The sequence below is a fragment of the Botrytis byssoidea genome, assembly GCF_014898295.1.
Source record: "Botrytis byssoidea strain MUCL 94 chromosome Unknown BBYS_028, whole genome shotgun sequence".
NCBI classification, from domain to species: Eukaryota; Fungi; Ascomycota; class Leotiomycetes; order Helotiales; family Sclerotiniaceae; genus Botrytis; species Botrytis byssoidea.
The window spans coordinates 333,742-357,282 of NW_024065869.1; the positions used below are offsets into that span (position 1 = coordinate 333,742).

Genomic DNA, 23,541 nt, shown 5'->3' on the forward strand with positions numbered 1-23,541 from the left:
GCAAACCTTCCTTGCATCGACTTTCTTACCCAGTCCCTCTTGTTGAATGAGAGACAACGTGGTACAGCTAAGATTGCTACCCCTCACCAATAACTGTATTTAATCACATACGAACAAATTCATGGCACACAGAGGCACCAGTGGCCTAAAATGCCACTTCAAGATCAATTCATTACTTACACACCGATACTCTGCCCACTAACAACTAGCAACTAATAAGTTCAGCTTAGATACTTCATAAAGAGAACCCCCAGCTTATCCCCCTCAGCGTAACAAGGCACCCTCTTCAATTATGTTTTCCAGAGTATCTCTGACTCGAAGCTTCCTCCGAGCTGCCAAGCCAGCCACAGTTCCACGTAGAGCTCTCATGACCCTTCCTTCGTTTTCGCTCGAAGGAAAGACTTGTGTTGTCACCGGCGCTGGAAGAGGAATTGGCAAAGAATGTCTTACTGCTTTTGCGCTCAGTGGTGCCCGCGGGGCTTGCGTTGACCTTACTCGCTCCATTGGTGAGGAATCGATCGATCACATCAAAACAAGTATTGAAACCACGAATCCCTCTTACAAACCCGACCTCCGTGCTTATGGATGTGATGTGGCATCAGAAGACGCAGTACAAAAAACATGGACAGAGATCGTCGAAGATTTTGGACATGTCGATGTAGTTGTTACAGCTGCCGGCATTGTTGAGAATTATGAGGGAGAGAAATATCCTTTTGACAAATGGAAGAGAATGGTGGACATAAATCTTAACGGAAGCTTCTTGTTCGCCAAGGAGGCAGGGAAATACTGGATCGAGAAAAAGTCTAAGGGGAGCTTGATTCTGATATCATCGATGAGCAGCATGATTTGTGTCAGACCACAAAAGCAAGCAGCGTATAATGCTGTAGGTGTACATCTCGTTCACAACTAGCCCGCCATGCTGCCATTTTTCTTCTCAAAAAGATCATCGCAAAGTTTTACTAACAAGGTGAAGAGCAAAGGAGCCGTCTCAATGCTTGGTAAGAGTTTGGCCACAGAGGTAAGAAACCTGGCATTTTGCTCCCCGAACAAGACTCATCTGAATTCAGTGGGGCCCCTATGGGATCAGGGTCAACAATTTATGTCCCGGATACGTGAAAACAGACCTCATAATTGATCTTTTGGAAAAGGAAGGAAATCATATCGAAGAAAACTGGGTAAAAGACATACCAATGGGGCGTCTCAGTCATCCAAGTGAGTTACAGGGAACGCTCGTCTATATGGCGAGTGATGCATCGAGCTATTTGAATGGCTGTGATCTTGTAAGTTCAATATAATATGTATCATATATTCACACGTGCCTCTCACTAATTTTCGTAGGTCGTTGACGGTGGATATACCTGCTATTAATGTCTTCAAGACATTCAGGCAATCCTAGTTCACTTTAGTATACCATCAGAAATCTACGCTGTCTCCAAACCAAGAAGCTTTTATTGATGCTATCCCGATAAAGTGCACGGATTGTTGTTTGACAGAAGTCCGTAAAGTACTTCTTTGCCCCGCATGACAAAACATTTCGCGTCTCAGCTATGTTCGTTTCTCCAACTCAGCCCACGTAATTCTTTTTGTTTTACCAGATTTTGATAACAATTGATTCGTCCAAACTTGATCAATTGCGGAGATTGAGCTTGCCTTTCACTTCTGCTACAAGCTCCTCAATATTCTTCGTCACCCTGTATCAAGCTTTGGCCTCGGCTATCGTGCCTTCAGCTTTGTATGCCATATAAAGATATCATGAGTAGAAACTTTAACTCTTCTAAACAATTTTCTACGTTATAATTTTCTATTGCAACGAAATCCCACTCCAATACAAGCTCTCAGACCTTCCCAATCTCAATTCTATGCCACCCAACCAGTCGTTCTACTAAGCCTGTGCCAACATACCTCTCGGCTCATAAATCGACTTTCTGAAACAAATACGCTACACTGCACACAACTGCCAAAATGCGTATCACCATTGTCATCGCTGTAATTTTTGCATCTATCGCGTCAGCCCGTGTCATTCCAGCATTTTTAACATCTCCATCAACCGAAGGTGTTACGACGAGAAGCATTAGACACCCAACTATGCTAGGTCGCAGTCTTCTCGAGACGGACATGCTGTAAGGGAATTGTTTAAAGATGAATGGGTCGATGGCCGCTATCTTTTTCAGTGCCATTAGCTGGTCTATCGGCTTCTTGTCCGTTGCAAATACGGAGCATGGAGGAGTTTTTGATATCATTAATGGGTGATATGTGTTTGGCAATGGGTCTGGTGACGTGTGTATTGCAGTCGAGGAGTTAAGGGCGAAGAATCAGGATGAAGGAAGTTCAATGAAGTGTTCAAGCTGGTTATAATACTGCAGATTTCCTTTGTAGAAGCGTAATTTCCGAGAAAATGACCATCTTCGTGTTTTCAAGCAATGCAAACGCTTCTATAACCAATTCTCGTCTGAATATGTGATCATGAATTTGCTCATAAATAACTTGATTCTGACTGGACGGCCGAAGTTGCTTCGGCCCCAGGTCCTTCCCCACTCAATGCTTCAGAAGAATCTCAGCCATACACACTCTGGACTGTGGATAGTGATACCTTTGATATATCGCACGGGACTTTTCTTCCATTAGAATACCATCATCATAGATCGAAAGTATCATAGAACGCACACGCAGCTTGACCCAGAACTTATCAATATAGTGAACTTGTGGCCATGACTAATCTTTCTCAAGAACCAAGCTGATGGTTTCTTACCACTGGTCCATGTCCACGCTCGCCAGGTCGATTATGCCGTAGTATCGGACCATGAGGTCCCATTTCCGGCTTCTTCTTCTCTTTCTCTTCATCCACTCGCTCGCCCACAGCACCGTCACGATTCGCTCTCCAAACACCACCCTCCTCACCACCAAATTCTTCTTTCTTCCATACCTCCACCTTCTCCTTACATTCTTCCAGGGCTTCCTCACCTGCTCTCCAAGCCGCCTGGCGATGAGGTGAAGATACTGTAATCAAAATGCTTTCCTCTCCAATAGGTACAACCCCCAATCGATGAATCATGGCAATGGATGTCAATGAGTGTTTTTGAACAATTGCTTTACAGATACTGAGCATAGTTTGTAAGGCCCTTGGCTCGTATGATGTATATTGAAGTTCTTTTACTGGTTTTCCTCCAAAATTGTCTCTGGTGGTACCTACGAATAATTCAGTACGATACTCCGAGATCAGTATCTATCTCGTTGATATTACCTGCGAAAAGAACGATGGCTCCGGCCTTTGGGCTTCGGACTTTGTCCATCATAACTTTAGCATCAAGATACTCGTGAGTTAACGCCACATAGCAATTATCTTCGCAAAGCTCTTTAGCCATGATTTCAAGAATTTTGAGATAATTAAAATCCTGTGATGTATTTAGAGGACTCATAAGGCGCCTACGCTGGGTGTTCATGTGGTGGGGTACCTAGGTAGCCTTCTGTATTGTGGCGTATAGTGGGGTCAGCCTTGCTTGTTTTGTGGCTCAAAGCTGACCTTCCAAGAACAACCGGCCTTGATTTATTAACAAACATTATTAATGTATTCACAATCGACTTACCAACATTTCAATCACACATACTTCTCATCTCAATACTCGTGGCTCAATAACTCAGGATTACATCCATAATCCATATCTTGCGACTTTCACAGCGTGATGAGTTCCAGACCTTACAAACTAGGCCCTGACGCCGACATGTATGATGATCAAGAATATTCGAGCGAATACCGACAACATGGAGCGCCTGGATATGATTCCTATCAATCGCGGAAGGGTAATCGATAGTTTAGACATGCAGATTCCCAAGTATTTGTGCTGATCATCGATGTCTTAAGATAACTCAAGGAGTCCTCTACGAGGACCTGCTTCTGGCAGACAATACGACTCGGAATATACAGAACGGGCATATCGAGACGAGCGCAATCAATATGTCAACAGATATGAGCGTGGTCATGATAGAGACAGATCAAGATCTCCGCGCAGAGAGAATAGAGGCCGCTATACGGATCGCGATCGCGAGGGATACAGATCTCCAGTCCGTGGAAGAAGCCGCAGCCCTTCGCCTTACCATGGCGCACCACCAAATCGAACAATAATCTTTGAGGGACTGCCTCTAGATTTAACACAGGAAGACGTTGGCCGCCCCATTCCTATATTAATATCGAATCTGAGAATCCACTTCTAGACTAAGTGTTAATGTGAATAAAATTGGAATTCTGGCTAAGCATAGCGATTGGCCTCATTGGCCATTGTTTTGAGTTATAGATATCAAAAGAACTTCAAACAAACTTCAAAGTTGAGGGTGTGGAGGAGATCAGATTGATCAAGGATAAGAAAACTGGTAGGTCGGTCAATCTTTACTTGAAGGGAACATACATCTCACCATTTGGCCCGTAGGTATATCAAGAGGATTTGCCTTTGCGCAATTTTATACCCTACCAGAAGCAAAACGATTCCTCGAAGAACATTATCCAACTGTTTCTTTTCATGGTCCTTCACAGGCACCGGAAACGAGCAAAGTTAGAATCGCTTACAGCCGCGAGAAAACCGATCAAGATCGAGCAAGCAAGCATGAGGATGATTGGAAATGCGATGTTGTATGTTATACTTCACGCCGTTTGGGTACTGAAAGCTAATCACACCTAGTGCTACACTTTGAATTATTCATACAGGATGATGTGCTTCAAGTGCAATGGGCCAAGAACTAGTACGTTGCGACGAGCCACACTCACGATCTGTATTGCTAACAATTTTAGGATCAACCACTCATGGCGTTGTTGTGACACAAGGAAATATATCTAGTTACTCAGGCTTCGCCACGACTGGAGACAGTGATGCATCTCCCGACGAAACCGCTTCTCAATTTCTCCTACTTAGAGGCCTGGAACCTGGCGTGACGGAGGAGATTCTTGCTAAAGGAGTGTGCAAACTTTACAAGACCAAAGCAACTACATCAGGAGATACACACACGGCCAAGAAGACGAAGATTTCCTCTACTTCTGGTGATGCTTCGCTTGGCGCAAAAGAAGGCTCTCTCCGTCGTGTGCTACTGGTTCGAGATCGTAAGACAAACGACAGTTGGCGATACGGGTTTGCCGAATTTGGTTCGGTTGAGGATGCACAAAATGCTTTAGCCAAGTACAATTCTACAGATAAATTTACGATATCTTCGAAACCTGTCATTGTCTCGTACATCCACGCAGGTGTATTTGTGCCTGTCCTCGACTTGTTGAACGAGGAAACAGCGAGGTTCACATTTAGCCCACTGTCAAACTCTGCGATCAATTTGATGTACTGGGATGCTACAGCTTATGCCAGCGAGTTTTCCACTGTAATTCCAGAAGCTCCTGTCAATCATGCGAACAATCAGCGAACCAAGGTAGCTGTAGCGGCAGCAAATGAAGGACTTGTTGGTGGCAAGGATGGAGAACCTCGAACCAAGAAGAGAAAAGTCGAGAAGGATTCTACTGCTGGTACTAAGACAGTTGTAGCGCCACATCTCCAATTCTGGACCAACAGACATAATGAGATTCATGGTCTACCTGCGAAAGAGTTTGAGGACAATGATTCTGACTCGACCGGTGGAATTGCAAAATCAACACCAGAACCCATTGCAGATTCTCCGCCTACTCAGTCATATGCAGATCTGGACCGCAAATGCTGTCTCTTATGCTCCCGCCAATTTAAGACAGAAGCAGAAGTCAACAAACACGAAAGAGTCAGTCAGCTTCACCGTGATAACACGAAGAATGAAGAGCTAGTCTCGAAAGCTTTAGCTAAGCTCAAGAAATCCGAAAGCTCTGCTTATAGAGATCGAGCCAAAGAACGCCGACAGGCTTTCAATCAACCAAAGCAAACTGCTGCGCAACACAATAAATCAAAAACTTCGTCTTCCACGACCAGCTCTCCTTCGCACAAAGGGGAACAAAGCGAGCCTGTGGCACCAGTTCAATCAAAAGGTGCAGCGCTACTGGGTAAAATGGGTTGGAACGCGGGAGAAGGCTTGGGCGCTCAGGGCACAGGAAGAACCGAGGCTATTGCGACAGAGTTATACACTCAAGGGGTGGGCCTAGGAGCTGAGGGTGGTAAGCTCGGTGATGCGATGAAGGAAGCGGAGAGACAGACAAAGGGTGATTATAAGGCGTTTGTAGGCAGGACTAAAGAAAAGGCTAAGGAAAGATATGAAACTTTGGGTTGAGTGGTTTGCCGAGCTGGAATGTGTATTGTATTGTATTGTATTGTATTTGTAGATAAGATAAATAATGATATTGGTTTCATATCAGCAAAGGAGAGTTTTTCAGAATCTTACTATATGGGTGCGTATCTTTTGACAGTAGAATGTTCTTTATTTCTTCACTCCAGCAGACTTTGAAGATTGATTCGCACGGGATTGTAGGAGCGGCATGGGATGAGATGAGATGGGATGGGATGAATGGGATAGTTATTGCCAAGGCGCCGAGACTCTAGCGAAGGGGTTGAGTTTTGTGGATTGTCGTCATCTAGATCATTCTCATCGTATCTGATATCAATATGATATTTAGAGCATGTTGAAAATTCCAATTTTACAATTATTCGAATGTACCTAGGTATACTCTCCTATCCATCATTTAACTTCCACACGCTAAAGATGTTGTGTACATAACCTTCCCAGCTACAAATCTAGACTATCTAGTCTCCTTGTATCTGTACTCTATTGCATACAATTAGATACCTGTGTGTGTTCCTCCCCTTTACTTCCCTTCCACTTCTACTTCCGTAACCACGCCTTCTTCCGCCGACGCCTTCAAATCCACCTCTCCCATTTCACCATTCCACCCATTAGCCACCAAGAACTTTCTGAAATTTTCATCTCTGATACTCAAATCCTCACCCGTAATATCTTCCACGAAGAAATACGTAACCGCAATGCCCGCCACGCCACAGATAGCCGCAATGATAAATGTCCACTGCTTACCCAAATTCGTTTGAATTGGAGTGAAAGCTTGGGTGCCGACTGCCGCGCCGACTTTGCCCAGGGCTGCGGAAAGTCCATAGCAAGTTCCTCTCACGGATGTGGCGTAGGTTTCAGAAGAGATAAGTCCTAACATGTCACCTGGTCCTAAGTTCCCCGAACTTTGCATCAAGCCATAGAACACCACAAAGAGAGGGACGATCTTGGTGATTTTATGGTATGATAATCCGATGATCAGACCAAACATTAGGTATCCGAAGAAACCAATCATCATTGTATTTTTGCGACCGATGCGATCACAGAGTAATGCACCAACAATGACACCGGGTAGTGCGATGACTCCTAGTAAAAGGTTCCATTCTCCAGTTTTGAGAACGACGGTGCTTGGATCCGAGGGAACTACCGAAGCAATAATTGTGCCTGAAAAAACACCATTGGGAAATGTTACAAAATCATAAAGGAACCATGCGCCGCATGTTCCGACGAGTGATTTCCAGTAGTAGCGTAGAACAAGTTTGTATGGGACATTTTTCTTAATGGCTCCCTTGCGGTAGAGTGTACTATTGAGCATCTTGATTCGGAAGTAGAAGACTGATAATGGGAGGATGCAACCAATTCCGAAGCATACTCTCCATACAGTGTTGTAATGCTTGTAGTCACATGCTGCGAGTACAATGAGAAAGATCGAGACGGCCAGTGGACCACCAAAGGACAATGGAAGGTTAGTGACAAGAATGAATATGGGACCGCGATTTTTTGGGGCATGCTCATTCGCGGCTTCAGAAGCGGAAGTAGACGATGCTGGATATTCACCTGAAAAGATGTTAATTGGATGGAAAGAAAGAAATTTTAAGGGACGAAATTTTAAGATGATGAGATCCCTCAATCCTGACTGCAGTCCTAGACTGGAAGCTTTGAATGTTCGAAAGGCACATTGATAGTTTTCAATGTTTTGAATATCTTAATATTTTGATCAAATTGACTTGGTAGATCTGATATTGAGAAAGGATTCCAGACTGAACAGCTGAATTTTGTTTCTGGACTGCAGTCGGCACTGTGATACATTTTATGAGATTTTAAGAACTTACCACCAACACCAAATCCTATGATACCTCTCGCAACAGTCATCATCCAGAACATGCTAGAGAAAGTTAGAATACTGGTGCACAGTCTTCACCAAGGAGAAAGAATAGAAATTCATGTGCACTTTAGTTGTTTCGAAAGTTGAAGAGCTTTCGAAAGAAAGGCATTTTTGGCACTTCCAATGGTCCGTCATTTGAATTATTCAGTGAATACTGGACATCGTGAGGAATCGATTTACTAAAGAAGAACATACCCATCTATTGTAACGCCTTTGGAAGCCGTGGCTAATATGCCTCCAAATACAATCATCAAAGTCGTAGCAATAATAGCAAACTTTCTTCCAAAGTAGTCGCAAGTGAGCCCAATGGTCACTTGACCGAAAATCTCACCAACCAAAAGAGAATTAGAAACACGAGTACTGGTTGCTGCGGTATACTCCTTCGGGTATTGTTTCTTAAGGACGACATTTGCCATCGTCATGATGTTGTTGAAGTAGCCATCTGAGACCAAAGCAGCTCCGGCCGCAAACTAGAATAGGGCGCGATTAGAGGATAGATCAAAGCATACAGGAAAGTGCAACATCTCAAATTTGTATATCCGTCGCTTGATGGCCATACAAACTCGTCTCGCGCAATCAAAACTGGCTAGATCAAATAGAAGTGGTATAAACTCACAATTGTAAATTTGTCCGAAAGAGACTGTTTGGATTTTTTGGGGAATACTTCCTCGGACGGTGGTGTCGCAGGATGATTTGTGTTTGAAGATGGGGCAATCTCAACACTCGTTTCCTTTTCCGCCATGTCTTCAATATGTATGTGAAGCTTTCGGGTGGATTGAATAATCAAAATGATACAAAACTACCAAAAAAATGCAGGCTTTTCAGAAAGGTTGAATCTTGTCATAGACTCATACACGTAAGATGTGGTGAGACCTGCTGTGTTATCCCGGGTCGGCGTATCGAGGAAAAATTGTCTTTATGCATGCATGGAAAGGAAGGAACGACCTGCATATATATCAATGCAGAGGAAAGAGTTTTAGACCTACTGAGTACCACCGTATCTCTCTATCTTATCAATATGATACCTACCTACTCGAGCTACTGCAACATATTGGAAGAATAGAAACGAATAATTGGGCGAATCATCTTCCTCAAACATCGAAACGTGCATCATGAATGTAGAATTATTCCCTGATATGCACACTTTCGCAAGAAAAAGTCAATTTCGCATGGGTCGGTTGGTTACCTCGACTCGCTCGATTAACACCATTACTACGATGGACGTAATTTTCCAGACATTGAGGGCAGGTCAATGTCATCTGTGTCTCGTTGCAGTATAGATCATCATACCCCGGATTGCAATATGCAACAGATAGTATTTTGTCTGACCAGTCGAGAAAGCTTAAGAGAGGTGGTAGATTCGAAAACCAATGGAATAATGATGTAGATACGTAACCAAATCCTGGAGCAGAAAACGTGCCGAGGCCGGTCCGGAGGAACCATGTTTGTCACCACGTGATTGGTTGAATTTTCGAGCTGAGGAGCATTCGATGGATAGCTCGATGGTAAATCACGGTTGAATGTTTAAATCAGAATTTGATTGTATATTTCAGTATAGTGTGAACCATAATCCCACACTTGAAAGGGAATGTAACTTCACAATCGGCAGAGAATGAGAATAGCGCAGGCGAACTATGATGGGGCTAGTAATTCTACGGTGACCGGTTGTCCTTAGCACCGGCGCTCATTTCACGACTTCACTACATTCAAACTTCCATCTAACCTCATTTCCCACATCAACCTCACGCTCGATGACAGTCAACGTGTACATCCTGTGTCAGGAACTGACTCCAATACTCTATATTTGAATACAGAAATACAAAGACCCTATTCGCCTATTCATCCACAACGGCGAAGGCCTCGAACTCGAAGGATAGGGGCATTAGAATTCAAAGGAATATGACCGATAAACAGTGCGAAGTTTCTTTGAGAGAGACTTCTGCCTTACTAGCAGTCACATTATGCTTTAGAGTGCTTGGGAGACTATCTCGTATGATGGTGAATGTAAAAATTCGAATGATGTAGCACGTCCTGGGCATGACTATGTGGTATCATCATTTGATCCCTTGTGTTTTCAAGAGGGCCTGGAAAGATGATGTTATCAAATCCAAATGTTGGAGAGGAAATTGCTGACCTGAATAGCGCCGCAAAGAACTGTGATACTGGCAGTCATTGTTGGACAACAAGGTATCCAGAACGCCGGTACGAAATGTGAGCATATTCACTTGCCGCCAGCCAGCACAGTTAGCGTTGAATAAGCTATGTCTAGCTATTTGTATGATGAATGGCGTCTTGTAGATTGGCTGAAGGGTGATTGAAGTTGCTAGTGTCGATGGTTTCTGAGTGGATGACCATTGGCAAGGTATCTCACAGCAAGATATTGATGGGTGTTTCAGGGAGTGCTTCTGAGAACTGCTTTACATGCATTATGCTGAGCTATTGTTCGCTAGCATGGCTTCACATATATAGTATTTGTGGTATTGACTAGACACCTGGAATGTCTGTTGCTCAGAAAATATCTTAGCATGTCAAAATCCCTACTCAATTCAAACTTTCACATTACTTCCGTCTCAACAATAAAACATCCATGTCGTGACCAAGTTCAAGTTCTTGCCATTTAATAATGGCAGGTGAATTAATTTCACAATCCCTTCTGATTGGAGGCTCTTTAATTTTTAACTTAAACGAGTTCAGATAAAGGTCAAGCTTTCTATCAAAATCTTTGATATTTTGACTTGACATAACTCAGCACAACACTTAGTATAAATATAGACTGAACCTTCATTTCAGTCTGGTTCGTTCTGGCCAGAACAATAAAGACTTCGATCGCTACCTCTCTGATCCAAACAAGATTGTAAGTTTGCTTTATTATAATTTGGCCAGCCACCGGCCACCAGACTGCCGTTCACCATAATTTGATTATCAAAAGAGTACAGACCACTAAAGACATCGATATATCAGGCAAATTTGTATTAATCATGCCCTTCAGCTCTAGACGTAGCACTGCAAGAGCTCGTAAGTACAAGTGAAGATCATTATCGCCCCTTCCATTCTCACTTTTGCTTCGAGGTTCAATATGGCAAGCTTACTCAATATCAGACAACTCACACGGGACCTCGAACTCTATGAGAGAATACAATAGCAGGCCCAATCCTGCGAATCATTCGCATATACAAACCATACCTGCAGAGAGCATTCACGAAAATTCGGAGTCAGAGAACTCAATTGAATCACCAGATTTCATCATCAAAGGATCAGCACAAGAAGAAATAGAAGATCTCCTTGAATACGAAAAAAGACTACAATCACTTCGGACAGATTATCCTGCAAATTCTACTACTACAACACCGATCTCTCTGGATACTACGTACGCGGATATCATGGCTGCTCGACCATCGAGATCGCGTCGACGAAATGAAGCTCTGGATGAGGGACAAGATGTGAAATTAGGAGGACCAATGACTCTTGAATCACTCGGACCTTTCAAATATACCTTTAAGAAGAAGAGGAATTTGAAGACAAAATTTTCAGCATCGACTATTAATGATGATCAAGCAACTGATATCGATAATGGAGGGGCAGGTTTAAATGATGATGGTATAATTACGACCGAAGGGGTAAACATGGATTTGGGTCACAGTGAAACTACTAGTGAGGTTGGACTGGATCCGGAATTGGTAGGAAGTGCAAGTTCATCACGTCCTATTTCACCTACATCGACCCCACAATTCAAACTATCTCTCGATATCTCCTCTTCCCACTACCACACAACTTCACAAAAACAACGAAAATACTTAGAATTCACTTTCTCCTCACCGGCGCCAAAAAGAATCATTGAAGATCTCGAAAAGAGTTCGGAAACTACCGAAGAAGAATTGAAAGATTCTGATGATACCGTGCGAGAGAACAATTTGGAAGACGACGGCAATAAAGAAAATATCAGCAATAACATCATCCAACCAATTTTTACTGCTGAAGATACAACGGCAACCAGTACCACTGCTACTGTTACTTCGACTGATACCCATTCAATTGATCCAATTCCTTCGGCAGTTGTTGTACAACCTCCTCCAGAAGTCTCCAGGGTCTCCTCTTTTTCAAACTCATCCACCACTGATAAAAGCAGAACGCGAACTCTCTGTACAATTGATAGTGGCATTGGTCTGGATTCTCCTTCTCTTGATCTTTTGAAGAGTGACAATTCCGATACACAATCGGTTAAGGATAAGAGCGACGCAGTTATGGCTCGCATTGCTTCATCAACAGGACTAATGGTGAGAAGCTTGAGTGATATAACTACTGTTAATGATGGATTTGATTCAGTAGAATGGGATCCAGATCTTCCTGTTCGCTCAATTAACAATTCTCCTGAGCCATTATCAGTCGAAATACAACCTGTGGCTTACACCACTGTCGGATCTCGTGTCAATCCTAATTTGCAACCTCAAATCTCCGCCCCCAACCGTATTCAACGTGAGGGCTCTATTCGCCGACCACAATTGGATCCCACTCATAATAGACAACCAAATTATTATTCACACACTCGTGGTCCACCACCTCCTTTAAACATGCAAAACTCCATGCACTATGCGCAACAACTTGGTCAAGCACCTAATTCCTTCAATCCTCCGCCAGCCACATCTGCGAGATCTACTCGCTCTCTGCGGGCCTCTCAGAGACAGTCCCAATCAGACCAAGAGAACCATACGCTTTTCAGACTTCAAGGGATGATCAATTCTAGAGTATCTAACGGTCATTATCCTGTCTCGCCCAACACCTCGACTCCCGCCTCCCATCAAAATGATCTTTCATCAATTTCGAATGAGGAGCAGGATTTGGCAAAGGGAATTGATTTACAAGGTCCCATATCAGGTCTAGAAAAGATGCAGACTTTACAGAGACTTGCGAAATTCCCGAATCCGATGCAAACCTCAGCTCTGCGTCGATTGTCTGAGTTGCAAGCACCCAAAGTCGAAAACACTGCAAAGTCAAATGGGGACATTGAAGTTGCGAGGCAACGTTTAGAGTACCTCATACGAAACTCAAGAGACAACACTATGCTAGATGGTGCACAGGCTGCTAAGAATGGAGAACTCGACCGTACCTACACATTTCCTCCACCAGGAATCTCCGACACGGCATACAACCCACTCTACAACGCATATTCGGGATCTAACAATCATTCAAGAGATTCTGCAAATCATCGAGGGGTGCCCGGTTATCCACAACCATTAACTGCGGGCCCACCAGGACAGCGTTCGTATGCTAATAATAGACAGAACAGTACCTATAGTGAGGAGGCTTGGACACAAGACCAGGTTGGAGCGAAACAGAACTCACACACAAGCACCGAGCCTGTCTCGCCGTGGCAAGAATCAAAAGTTCTCAACGAGCAGTATAGTGCTCAGGCACCAGCACAAGCTCCTTCTGCACGCGCAACAGATACAATTTCTATGCAACAAGCCCGTCAGTATTATCCCCACGGGTTTCCCAGCGACATGACCGGGAGATTCACTCGTTTGTCGATTGATGTACAAAAAGAAATGGGACTTCTCGAGGATGAAGAGACTCCCGAGGAAGCTCGAGCAAGAAAACAAATGGAGAAGGATGAATGGTTCTACAGTGGCCAGAAACGATGGAACATGACAGTTCAGGAGCATATCGCAGAAATTGAAATCCATACCAATCCTTTCGGGCCTATCGGTCCTCCCACGAAGAAAAATTTGCCTTCCGACAACAGACCTCTTCCCGGCATCACTATCTCAAGGATGGAAAGGAAGACTATCCCTGAAGTAATCGCTCCACTGATAGATGGAACTCTTGGCAACTTGTTCGCCATCAAAGCTCAACAGGAAGATGGCAACTTTACGTCACCATTCATAAGATACGCCAAGAGTCCAGAATGGCACATTGATACAAGTGCAAAAGGCAATGATTCTTTCTTCGAACAAAGATGGGGTGTCTAAATCGATGCTCCACCGCCTCATAGCGATCCAGTTCAGCGATACTAGATTCTTGCCGCTTCTCTAGTACGCAGATAACGATATCCGAAAGATCATTTCAATGCCTATGTAATTGTTTGTCGATATCTGTCTCTTATCAAAGCGACCCGATCGATTAATCAAGACTTAATCGTTCCAAGGGCTACATCTCAAATGGTGTTCTGGAGAATCCTTCATGAAGCTGTTAACAGAAGTGTGTGGCTCTTCACAATTAACAAGTCTTTTCTTGCGAGTTAGGCTCATCTAATAATTGCTTGTACACTTTCCACCTTTTTCTTTGAGTATGATGGAAATTCTATTTCCTCGCCATGATCGACTGCTTTTTGTCACTGTCTCCGCATACTTTCTTTGGCCTTTGCATTAATTCAGAAAATGAGAAAAAAACATTTGTAGGATTGATAGAGATAATGTAATCTCGTAAGGGGAGGGGGGCGATGGAATTCCGACTTCTGGCTTTACTGACTGCATTTCTCAAGAAGGTTTTGGCTTCCAGCTTACTTCGATGGGTGGTGATGTGGATCAGCCTAGAAAAACGAATTTGGGAAGGCTTTCCAGTTCTGGAAGAAGATGGTGGCTTTTGTTGTTGTTTTGCTTGGTGCTATTGTGGTTTTGGCTTGCTGTTGTTACAATTTTGCTTGAGGCTGGAGTGAGAGATCCGTTCACACATCATCATCATGATTGCATCTAATTTGGCTTCGCAATGCAATTGTGGTGACTGATGGGTCTTTGTTTACTTTTGAAAAAGAAACAGTATACGTGTGAATAGGTTTTCAATTGTCGCTAGTTTGTGTGAGAAGCATCCTGTTGTATGAGTAGTTGATCGCGCTCGCTAATTGCTCATCTTAATATGGTAACAGTCCTTTTCGTTTAGTGATTTGCTGTGTGAGACCTATCCATATCCAGATACTCTTATTCACCGATGTCTGATATGAATTTCATTGCATGCCGGTGTGAAGGTTTTGAGAATTTGTTACTTTTACTCACACTCTTCCCTTCTGTAGCGCTACAAGCACACAGATATATGAGTTCTGAAGATGTGATGAAGGGTGAATGGTACAGTTCGAAGACGGCTTGAAGTGGGAGAAATTTTTCTTTATAACAAAGTATAGAGACTACTACATTATAGTCTAGTCCTCGCTATCCCTGCTCAAATACTCGACTTTAAGGCTTGTGAGCGACGTACTCTGTTGTTGATAATGTGTTTGTCATCCATACTGAAAACCATCTCATGTCATCTTATTTCATCTAATTTTTCATCACCATGCTTTCCCAATCCCAAACACCGCGCATGACCAAAGTCGAGATTCCAACCCAAGACAAAAAAACCCCTTCCATGCGTCCGTCACATTAGATTTATTCAAGCATTCATCAATCATTAAAAATTTAATCATAAGCCATCATCCAATCATCCCATCCATTCCCATATCCGCCAATTACCCCATAATCATGGCATTATCAGCCCCTCTTCTTCCTAATCGCTCTATTCCTAAGCCTTCTTTTCCACCCCTACCCATTCCAACTCCAAATGCATATTTCGCACCTGCTCCTCTGAAATCCGAGGATGTACTCACGAGTCTTGTCACCAAATCTATCTTAGATCGAGGAGCGCTAAACGCCGCATCATCTAGAATGTTACTTGAATGTACAAAACTGATTATTTCGGCTAGACAATCGATCGGATGTGGTAAATGCATAGTGCGCCTCTTAGAAATCGTAAGGAGAAGAGTCAGGAAATAAACGACGAGGAATGCGAGGAGGATGTAGAAAGAAGGAAGATTGGGAAGCATGCGCACTTCCCCCGAAGTGATGGTCAGAGGGAAAAATAATCCTCCTGCGAGAATGGGAAGGATGATGAAGAGAAGGGAGACGAGAGAAAACCAGGCGACTCGGAAATGACCATTTCCAAGCGCAGTGATGGTGCTTTGGATGGGGAGAGAAGCGGGGTAGTCGAGCAGGAGAGATTTTACTGCGGGAGAGCCGTCGGGTTTGGAGAGTTCGGCCCACGGTTGGAGTTTGCGGAAGGCCATGTCGATGGGTTGGAAAAGGAGGTAGAGAATCATTCCGATCAGAGATGGGATGAAACTGTATAGGAAGTTTGCAGCGGAATATCCGGATCCGTTGGGATCGGCAACAACTAAGGGTTTGAATCCGTGACGTATGGCTGTAGATGGAAGAAATGATACGACGATCAGAGCCAACAACAGGAAAAAAGCTGTGACAGACCATAGAACTACGAATGTGTCGCGCAAAAACCATGGAATGTATCGGAATCGAGTAGCGTCATCATGGAGAGATGAACGATTGTCTTCCAGATCTGGGATACCACTACCGCTGCTTACTTTTCTCTCTGCTTTTCCGCCTTCTAAGGTATACCGTCTGATAGGCGCGCCCGTTTCTCCAATTGAGTAGAAAATTCCTTGTGTCGGACTAGGGGTTCTCCAATATCCCAATCGATCGCTTCGATCGGCTAATTTGACTCGGATCTCCTGTTTAGATTTCATGGTCTCGGTACCGGGATAATCTCTAAGACTATTGCTTCGTGGTAGTAGCGCGATCAAATCAGCCAACGATCGAGGATCCCATGATAATCCCGTTGTTCGACGGAAGAAAAAAGCTCCGATCAGAACTAATCCCATACACATCGATATGTAGATCGCAACCAAAGTCCACGCAATCCCTTGCACCGCAGTCCATTTCCAATTTCCCTCTACCAACACTACGGAAAACAAACATCCCTGGAGCGGAATCGTGAAAATGGATAACCATAAACACGATGCCCCAATATCTATCATCATGGGACCGTCCCATCTCGGCCACAACATATGGCGAGGAAAAGCTTCCAAAAATAACGCGTTGGTGCGGGGCTCCGCATCTTCCATCGCCATTAGTACGTATGGCATTATTCTCGTAATGGCACCCATTACGTATTGAACATATAAAAATATAAACGCTCCGAGAATCTGTGGTAAAAATCCAAATATAAAATATCTACCCCCGTCAACGCCGGTAGTCCATGGATAAAGACCATCGTGATAATTCGCATAGATCGCGCAAAACATGATCGCGGCAGTCATCATAAGACATAATGTAATAATCGCTAGTAAAGAAAAAGGTCGCAAGATCGTGGGAAGAAATTTGAGCTCGGGGTATCGTTTGGTGTTGGGAGGAGGTTGTGTGGGAATGAAGATTTCGGCATCTTTTTCATTGGGAGAGGAGCGGGCTGGTTGGGGTGCTCTGATGGGTACTCTTCCCTCGTCTTCAGTAGGCGGTGTTGAGAGGGGCGGCGTGGCGTTGAATCCAAACAATCGTCCGGGTCCAGGTGTAGAACGATGTTTCCTGATGAGTGCGAGTTCTGCTCGTGTTGGTCGTTGGGGAATATACCGATTTTCATCTGGAATCAATCTTTCCACTGGATATTCCTCGGAGCTTTGCGAATTGGTTGGTTGTTGGCCTTGCTCGAGTTGTTGAGTTCTTCTTGCTTCTCGTCTCGCTTCCTCATCCCTCGTCAATTGATCGATCGCGAATCGGATAAATGGTGTATCGTCATTATTGGGAGTCGGCGGGCTCTCATCCTCCACCTGATCCGACATTCTTCTCGGTCTCCCTGAGGCTTCGGCTTCCATACCTCTTATCTGTTGTTCGTCAAATCGAACCATATTGCTATTGTATCGCTGGTGAGAAGCTTCCCAGTCACTTGCTCTGATCAGAGGAGTCTCTACCGAATCTTCCAAGTTCTCGTCGCTTTGCTCCGGAGTACGAAAACGAGATGGAGGGGTTGCCCACCGTGTCACCGTAGCGGCATCAGAATTGCTCGATGGAAGTGACGGTGTGTTTTCTCCGTAGCGCACATCCACACCGCTCAGTAATTCTGACGTTTGCACTTGTTGCAACTGTGGTCGTGAGTCTATGTACAGGGTCTAGGTCAGTAAAAACAAAACAGAATGAATCCAAAAAAGTAAAATGCACAGAAGGTAGGAGAATAGGTGTGAATAGGGAAAAACTCACGCTTCACTCTTCGCAAATCCAAAGATTCAAGATTCATCATCCTGTAAGCAACTCCGCCAATAATAACATAAGCAATTAATTAAGGAATGCATCTTCAAGGTTCGTGCGCGGAGCAAGTATCTATTAGTTAAAAGAGTGGCAGGTCGAAAAGATGGCTGGATGTTGGTGGTAGGTCGCCGCCGTGAATGGTTTTTCGCGCAGGGTCTCATCAAAAAGGGTGGCTGGGAAAGCGTCTAATTCGCCTCATTAATGAACTACATCATGCTCTGGTGCTTCAGGATACCTGTAAAACACGTTTTGTGACGGGCCACAATGCCTTCCAAGGTAATTTCCAGCCTTCTTTTTCGTTTCGATCAATTATATGGAGATACGTTGCACTGGCACTACTGTACCATAACGGGGCCAATTGGGCATTAGCAGATGTCAGATGGGATTCGTTGTCTCGCTTCCAGCAAGGGGACCTGCAGGCCGTTCATCTTGTTCTTTGGTCTTTTGTTTTTAGCTTTGAGATTCATGATTTGGTCCTGTAGTTCAAACACCAGAAACATGCAGTAGTACCCAATTTCGCGCTTCTGAGTGCAGCTCATCATTACGATGTATATAACAGTAACAAATTTCCGATGGATAAGGTGGGCTTATCGGAAAGCGTTTATCGTCAATACCTTATCGTGTTAGCAAATAAATTAATCCAGAGTTCTCGGCTCTAAAGTCCTTTTCAGGAACAACCGTTTCCTTCCAACCACAACCATTTATTTCGTGTAAGGATTCACGAACTCAACTGCAGAAGTCCGATTAGTTTATTGTTACCCCTCATAATTTCACAACTTCTAGCGGGCACATTCAAATATCCATTATGGTACCCCTCCTGTTCCTGGTCAACCTTAACCTCTCCACTCTCCTTTGATCTTCGTTGGGGTATATCCCTAAGGTTGTGTCCTAGAAGCCTTTGAATTTTGATTTACTTCTTAATTGCCGGTAGCTGCCCCCGTGCTTTGCACATAAATCCACTATACACAATTTGTAAACATTAACTATTTTTACCACGCTTCCAAAGCTCCCTTCCTATCATAAATGTCATAATCATCATGAAAGGACGCTAGAAATATTTTCATTCCACCCTTCCTAGCCTGCTAGAGCTAAGTATGCTGTTTTGACATGAGCAGATTTGAAAGAGGGGTCGATGCTTTGAATACTTTCATCCGTCTTGGAGGCCTCGAAGCGTATTTCGAGTGGGACGAGCGTCCGGTGAGCTTGTCAAAAAAAAAGCTATCGTGAGCCATTGTACAACCGTGTGTTCGAAAAAAAATCTAGTGTGTTGTGAGCTGATTTGAGGTATCCTAGTATATCCGGGGTTCTCAGGAGCATTCGCGTAGGATGAAGGGGTATGCAAAATTTGAAAGTCTCATCGAAAAATAAATTCGACTTACGTGCTGCGACTTTATAGCGACGGTATTAATGATCTCAGTATCTGAATATATCTTATCTCATTGCAAGAAAACCTTTAAAACAAAGAATAAGATTGCGATTCCAACGTATGAACTCTGTATGAATAACCGCATGTGCATGTATACGATAAGTGAATCTGAAAGTAATCTTATTCGAAATCGCAAAACAACAAAAATCGATTGTCTATAACCGATATCCCTACTACGTGCACGACCCTACTATATGCACACTTTTTTTATATCAAAACAAAAATCAATTTAAAATTTAAAAATCATTATAATAATATAAAATTTAATTCAATAATTAACTAATATTATCAATTTAGATTTATAAGGATTTCGAATTATTAAATAAAGAATTGATTGAATAATTAAATAAAGAGAATATAAAATCTTGATATATAATTTCTTAATAAATAATATATTAGAATCTATTTATAAAATTATAATAAATTTTTATAGATTTTTTGATATCAATAATATTATAAAAAAATCAAAAAAATCAAAAAAATCAAAAGAATTAAATTTAATATAGATTATTAGATTTTTTTAATTATTTATAATATTTTTAAAAAAGTTAAAAATATTTTTTAAAATGAATTTAAATTTTATATTTAATATTAAAGATTTAAAAAATAAGTTTTTAAAAAAGGAATTATATTAAATATTAAAAGATATAAAGTTTTGATTAATAAAAGAAAATTATTTAAAAAATATCTTTTATTTTTGAAATTTTATTTTTAAAATTATTTAAATCTTAACTCTATTATATATAATAAGATTCTAATTATATAAAAATCCTTTTAAAATAAAATTCTTTAAAAAGAAGTTTTCTTTTAATTCAAAATATTATTAATTCATTTTTAAAAAAATTATTTTAAATAAAAATTGATTTAATATTAATTAATAATTTAATTTTCAAAATTTAAATTCTTTATTAAATCAAAATCTAATTAATATAGTTTCATTCTTTAATAATTGATTAAAAACCATATAACAAAAAAGTTTAAAATTGAAATTTCTTAAAAAAATTAATGAATACTTATATTATATTTATTATTAAATTAAATCAAATTCTTAATAAGTTTTTATAAATCTTTATTTAAATATAATATTAATAAATTATAGATTTTAATATATTTATATTTTTTTAAAAGATTATTGTTATTATATAACTTAAAAATAGAATAAAATATTATAAATTCATTATTCTATTAATAATCAATTATTAAAATATTTTTTATAAAATATATTAGAATTTAATATTAATATAATTTCAAATTTTCGATAAAAAACTTTAGTTTTTTTCAAATATCTTATATTATAATATATAGAATTTCATAATTTCATTAAAAAAAACTTATATTTTTAATTATATTATAAAATATATTAATAAATAAATAATTTTTTTTATAAAAGTTGATATCTTATTTATTATTATTATTATAATAATTTTTGAGATTTTTATTTTTTTTATTTCAAAATATTATATAAGTTTATTTCAATTATCTCAATTTTGAATTTCAAATTATAATATCACTTTTTCAATTTTTAATTCAATTTTCTATATAAATAATAATAGTGTGCACATAGTAGGGTCGTGCACGTAGCAGGGATATCGGTTAGTGTCGCACTTCATCTGAATAACTGAGCACTCAAAGCTCAGTGTCCTGTGGCGGAGCCAAACATAGTATATACATGAAAGCAAGATAAAAATCAACTCCAATAACAGACCCTTGGTATAAAACATTCGATCATAAAACGTTCCTAGACGCCACCCATATATAAGCACTTTTTTTCTTCTCCCTAATTCATCCCATTGGCCCTGTTTCTCTCCATAAACTCATCATGATCGTGCACCACGACCTGTGGTATCGGCAAACCCAACGTGCTGCTCCTACTCCTTGTCGAGAATGTAGATATTGAAGCTTGCCTTGGACTAGCAATCATTCTTTCGACAATATATGGATCTGAAAAACTTCTTCGTGTCTGTTTGTACGAGTCGAATCTGGTATCTCTTGTATGATTGTAACTCAGGCGGCGGGGTCTTCCAGTAGTGTGATCATTTGCTTCTAGATCAGTGGTTTCTTCTATGTTGGTCAAGGACTTGTATGCTTGTGGGAAAGCATCGGGGAAAGATTCGGTGGTGGAGTCGAAGCGGTTGTGTTTGAGGTTGACAGGTTCATATTGTGCAGCTTTGCGGTTGCGATGCAGGATTAGGGAGCCATGTGCTAGAGGGATATAGAAGGCGAGTCTGTGAAGGCCATGTTAGCGAGGGCTCTAATCGCATACTAGAGAAAAAGATGAAATAGACATACAACAAGATGATATCAACAACCAAGCTAATAACACTCGGCATCGTCCTCTTAACAACACCGAAAGCGTTCCACAAACTGACAACGAACAAGGCTGTCCAGCTTGCACATTTGAATATGTTCATCATGAGGAAAACAATGGGTTTCAACTTGTGTCTGAACATAAGAACCATCTCTGTGATAGTGAGGATGATACACAAGCCAATGAACACAATGTAGACCCATCCAATGCTAGCTTCTGTCAATATTCATGCCCAAAATCAAGTCATAAGATAGATGTGCTTACCTTAGAGCTATCCTAATATCGTTGTCATCACTGTCATCATCGAAATCATTACTCATGATTTTAGAAATGGCCACGGCAACTATTCCAAACGTAAATCCGGGGAATATAATTTGAACAATCCAGCAAGGTACTAGGATCAGTCTCCGCCAAGGGGCATAAGGATGTTGGCTCGTCATGGTGTGCAAAAATGATACAACTACACTTCAAGATAAGGTTTAATATATGGAGCTTTTGAAGAACACCTCGAAAGTAACAAATAGAGAAAGCTCTATATATACAAGAGATCAACAATGAAGAGACCATGAAGCAAAAGAAAGAGAACAACGGCTGTGTATAACAAGCCTTGCATCCAAAACAATACCTATTTAAGCTGTAACCAATCAATAGCTCCATAGTTGCACGACATATCCATTCTTCGAATCTTTCTCCGTAACCCCATTCAAAACCATGTCGTGCCGCATCAATACTTGCCCATTTGCTCTTCACTCACTGAGACAACGCATCAGCAAACTGATGAATCATATCTAACTCAGCCTCAGCCCATCAAACTTTAATAGGCCAACCCAGCGACCAAATGACTAGCGTTCTATGTAAAGAAAAGGCTTCCACTGCTCCCTATACAGATTATGACTAAATAACTTGTGGGGCTGCAGTATTTGGGACAGCTTTGCTTTCGCAATTGACGTGAAAAAATTGGTTCGATGGAGGACGGGATCCCACAGCCCTGAAGAGAAGCTTAATCTTAATTTAGACAGGGCATTTAGGCATGTACAACACCCCATTAACAGCATCAGCACTCTAACCTTGGCGCTTCCCCGCCTTTAATCCACGCGATGAAGGATTCAACTCCTGGTTGTTCCCAACGCAGGAAAAGACGGTATGGCATAATGTGATTGACTGATATTTCTCGAAGCCGTTCTCGAAGCTCAATAAATTTCGTGTCTTGTGTGTGTTTCAGGATTGCTCCTTGCAGCAAGCTACAAACTGACAGCTAGACTTTTCGTTAGGTTGACTTTTTGCTGAGTTTTCGACATCGATTGGGTAATCCATACATCACGTGAAATATATGCAGCTATTTCTGCGGCTGCCCGGACGTAAATGGTGCCACTAATCAAAGAGTTGCGCGTAGGTCTATCGTGTAAATGGCCCATGGTAATTAAATATGCAAGTAAGAAGAAAACAAAGTGCTGGCGTCAGATCACCATAAGTCAAGCTTCTTTATTTTTAGCATCACTGTCTAATGGCCGAACAACAGCCGCCACGCATCTGATGCGGCTCAGCTGTATACCTTCATAACTCCTCCATTTGTTTATATCAATCTTTGAGACCTGAGTGGAGAAATCATTATTTTGATAGCTGCCTAGAAGATCTC

General features: G+C 41.6%; 7 protein-coding genes across 7 annotated transcripts; 3 read left to right on the plus strand and 4 right to left on the minus strand.

Moving 5' to 3' along the window:
• Window positions 1-292: 292 nt before the first annotated feature.
• EAE97_010531 (uncharacterized protein) lies at window positions 293-1,368 on the plus strand (the record flags this gene model as incomplete). The annotated part of the gene is made up of 4 exons (XM_038881046.1): window positions 293-883; window positions 974-1,018; window positions 1,068-1,280; window positions 1,339-1,368. 4 exons carry the CDS (start codon window positions 293-295, stop codon window positions 1,366-1,368), a joined length of 879 nt encoding a protein of 292 aa, XP_038728164.1.
• Window positions 1,369-2,722: 1,354 nt separating this feature from the next.
• EAE97_010532 (uncharacterized protein) lies at window positions 2,723-3,362 on the minus strand (the record flags this gene model as incomplete). The annotated part of the gene is made up of 2 exons (XM_038881047.1): window positions 2,723-3,186; window positions 3,242-3,362. 2 exons carry the CDS (start codon window positions 3,360-3,362, stop codon window positions 2,723-2,725), a joined length of 585 nt encoding a protein of 194 aa, XP_038728165.1.
• Window positions 3,363-3,680: 318 nt separating this feature from the next.
• On the plus strand, window positions 3,681-6,222 carry EAE97_010533 (uncharacterized protein; the record flags this gene model as incomplete). The annotated part of the gene is made up of 6 exons (XM_038881048.1): window positions 3,681-3,798; window positions 3,860-4,158; window positions 4,290-4,365; window positions 4,422-4,621; window positions 4,671-4,731; window positions 4,781-6,222. The coding sequence occupies 6 exons, from the start codon at window positions 3,681-3,683 to the stop codon at window positions 6,220-6,222; spliced, it is 2,196 nt and encodes a 731-aa protein (XP_038728166.1).
• Window positions 6,223-6,754: 532 nt separating this feature from the next.
• Window positions 6,755-8,858, minus strand: EAE97_010534 (uncharacterized protein; the record flags this gene model as incomplete). The annotated part of the gene is made up of 4 exons (XM_038881049.1): window positions 6,755-7,788; window positions 8,064-8,116; window positions 8,312-8,586; window positions 8,733-8,858. 4 exons carry the CDS (start codon window positions 8,856-8,858, stop codon window positions 6,755-6,757), a joined length of 1,488 nt encoding a protein of 495 aa, XP_038728167.1.
• Window positions 8,859-11,094: 2,236 nt separating this feature from the next.
• EAE97_010535 (uncharacterized protein) lies at window positions 11,095-14,082 on the plus strand (the record flags this gene model as incomplete). The annotated part of the gene is made up of 2 exons (XM_038881050.1): window positions 11,095-11,131; window positions 11,216-14,082. 2 exons carry the CDS (start codon window positions 11,095-11,097, stop codon window positions 14,080-14,082), a joined length of 2,904 nt encoding a protein of 967 aa, XP_038728168.1.
• Window positions 14,083-15,081: 999 nt separating this feature from the next.
• On the minus strand, window positions 15,082-18,422 carry EAE97_010536 (uncharacterized protein). The gene is made up of 2 exons (XM_038881051.1): window positions 18,124-18,422; window positions 15,082-18,022 (listed from the first exon to the last, which is right to left on the minus strand). The coding sequence occupies exons 1-2, from the start codon at window positions 18,161-18,163 to the stop codon at window positions 15,552-15,554; spliced, it is 2,511 nt and encodes an 836-aa protein (XP_038728169.1). The 5' UTR covers window positions 18,164-18,422; the 3' UTR covers window positions 15,082-15,551.
• Window positions 18,423-21,101: 2,679 nt separating this feature from the next.
• On the minus strand, window positions 21,102-23,295 carry EAE97_010537 (uncharacterized protein). Its single transcript, XM_038881052.1, has 4 exons — window positions 23,222-23,295; window positions 22,170-23,160; window positions 21,887-22,114; window positions 21,102-21,822 (listed from the first exon to the last, which is right to left on the minus strand). The coding sequence occupies exons 2-4, from the start codon at window positions 22,343-22,345 to the stop codon at window positions 21,375-21,377; spliced, it is 852 nt and encodes a 283-aa protein (XP_038728170.1). The 5' UTR covers window positions 22,346-23,160; window positions 23,222-23,295; the 3' UTR covers window positions 21,102-21,374.
• Between the last annotated feature and the right edge of the window lie 246 nt (window positions 23,296-23,541).

What these genes read in the sequence shown, in the direction of transcription:
- EAE97_010537 (XM_038881052.1), bottom strand. Translation starts at nt 22,345, where the DNA reads ATGACGAGCCAACATCCTTATGCCCCTTGGCGGAGACTGATCCTAGTA. An exon ending in GATATTAGGATAGCTCTAAG is followed by an intron (nt 22,115 to 22,169) that starts GTAAGCACATCT and finishes GACAGAAGCTAG; the next exon opens with CATTGGATGGGTCTACATTG. An exon ending in GTTGTTGATATCATCTTGTT is followed by an intron (nt 21,823 to 21,886) that starts GTATGTCTATTT and finishes TGGCCTTCACAG; the next exon opens with ACTCGCCTTCTATATCCCTC.
- EAE97_010536 (XM_038881051.1), bottom strand. Translation starts at nt 18,163, where the DNA reads ATGATGAATCTTGAATCTTTGGATTTGCGAAGAGTGAAGC. An exon ending in GGATTTGCGAAGAGTGAAGC is followed by an intron (nt 18,023 to 18,123) that starts GTGAGTTTTTCC and finishes CCCTGTACATAG; the next exon opens with ACTCACGACCACAGTTGCAA.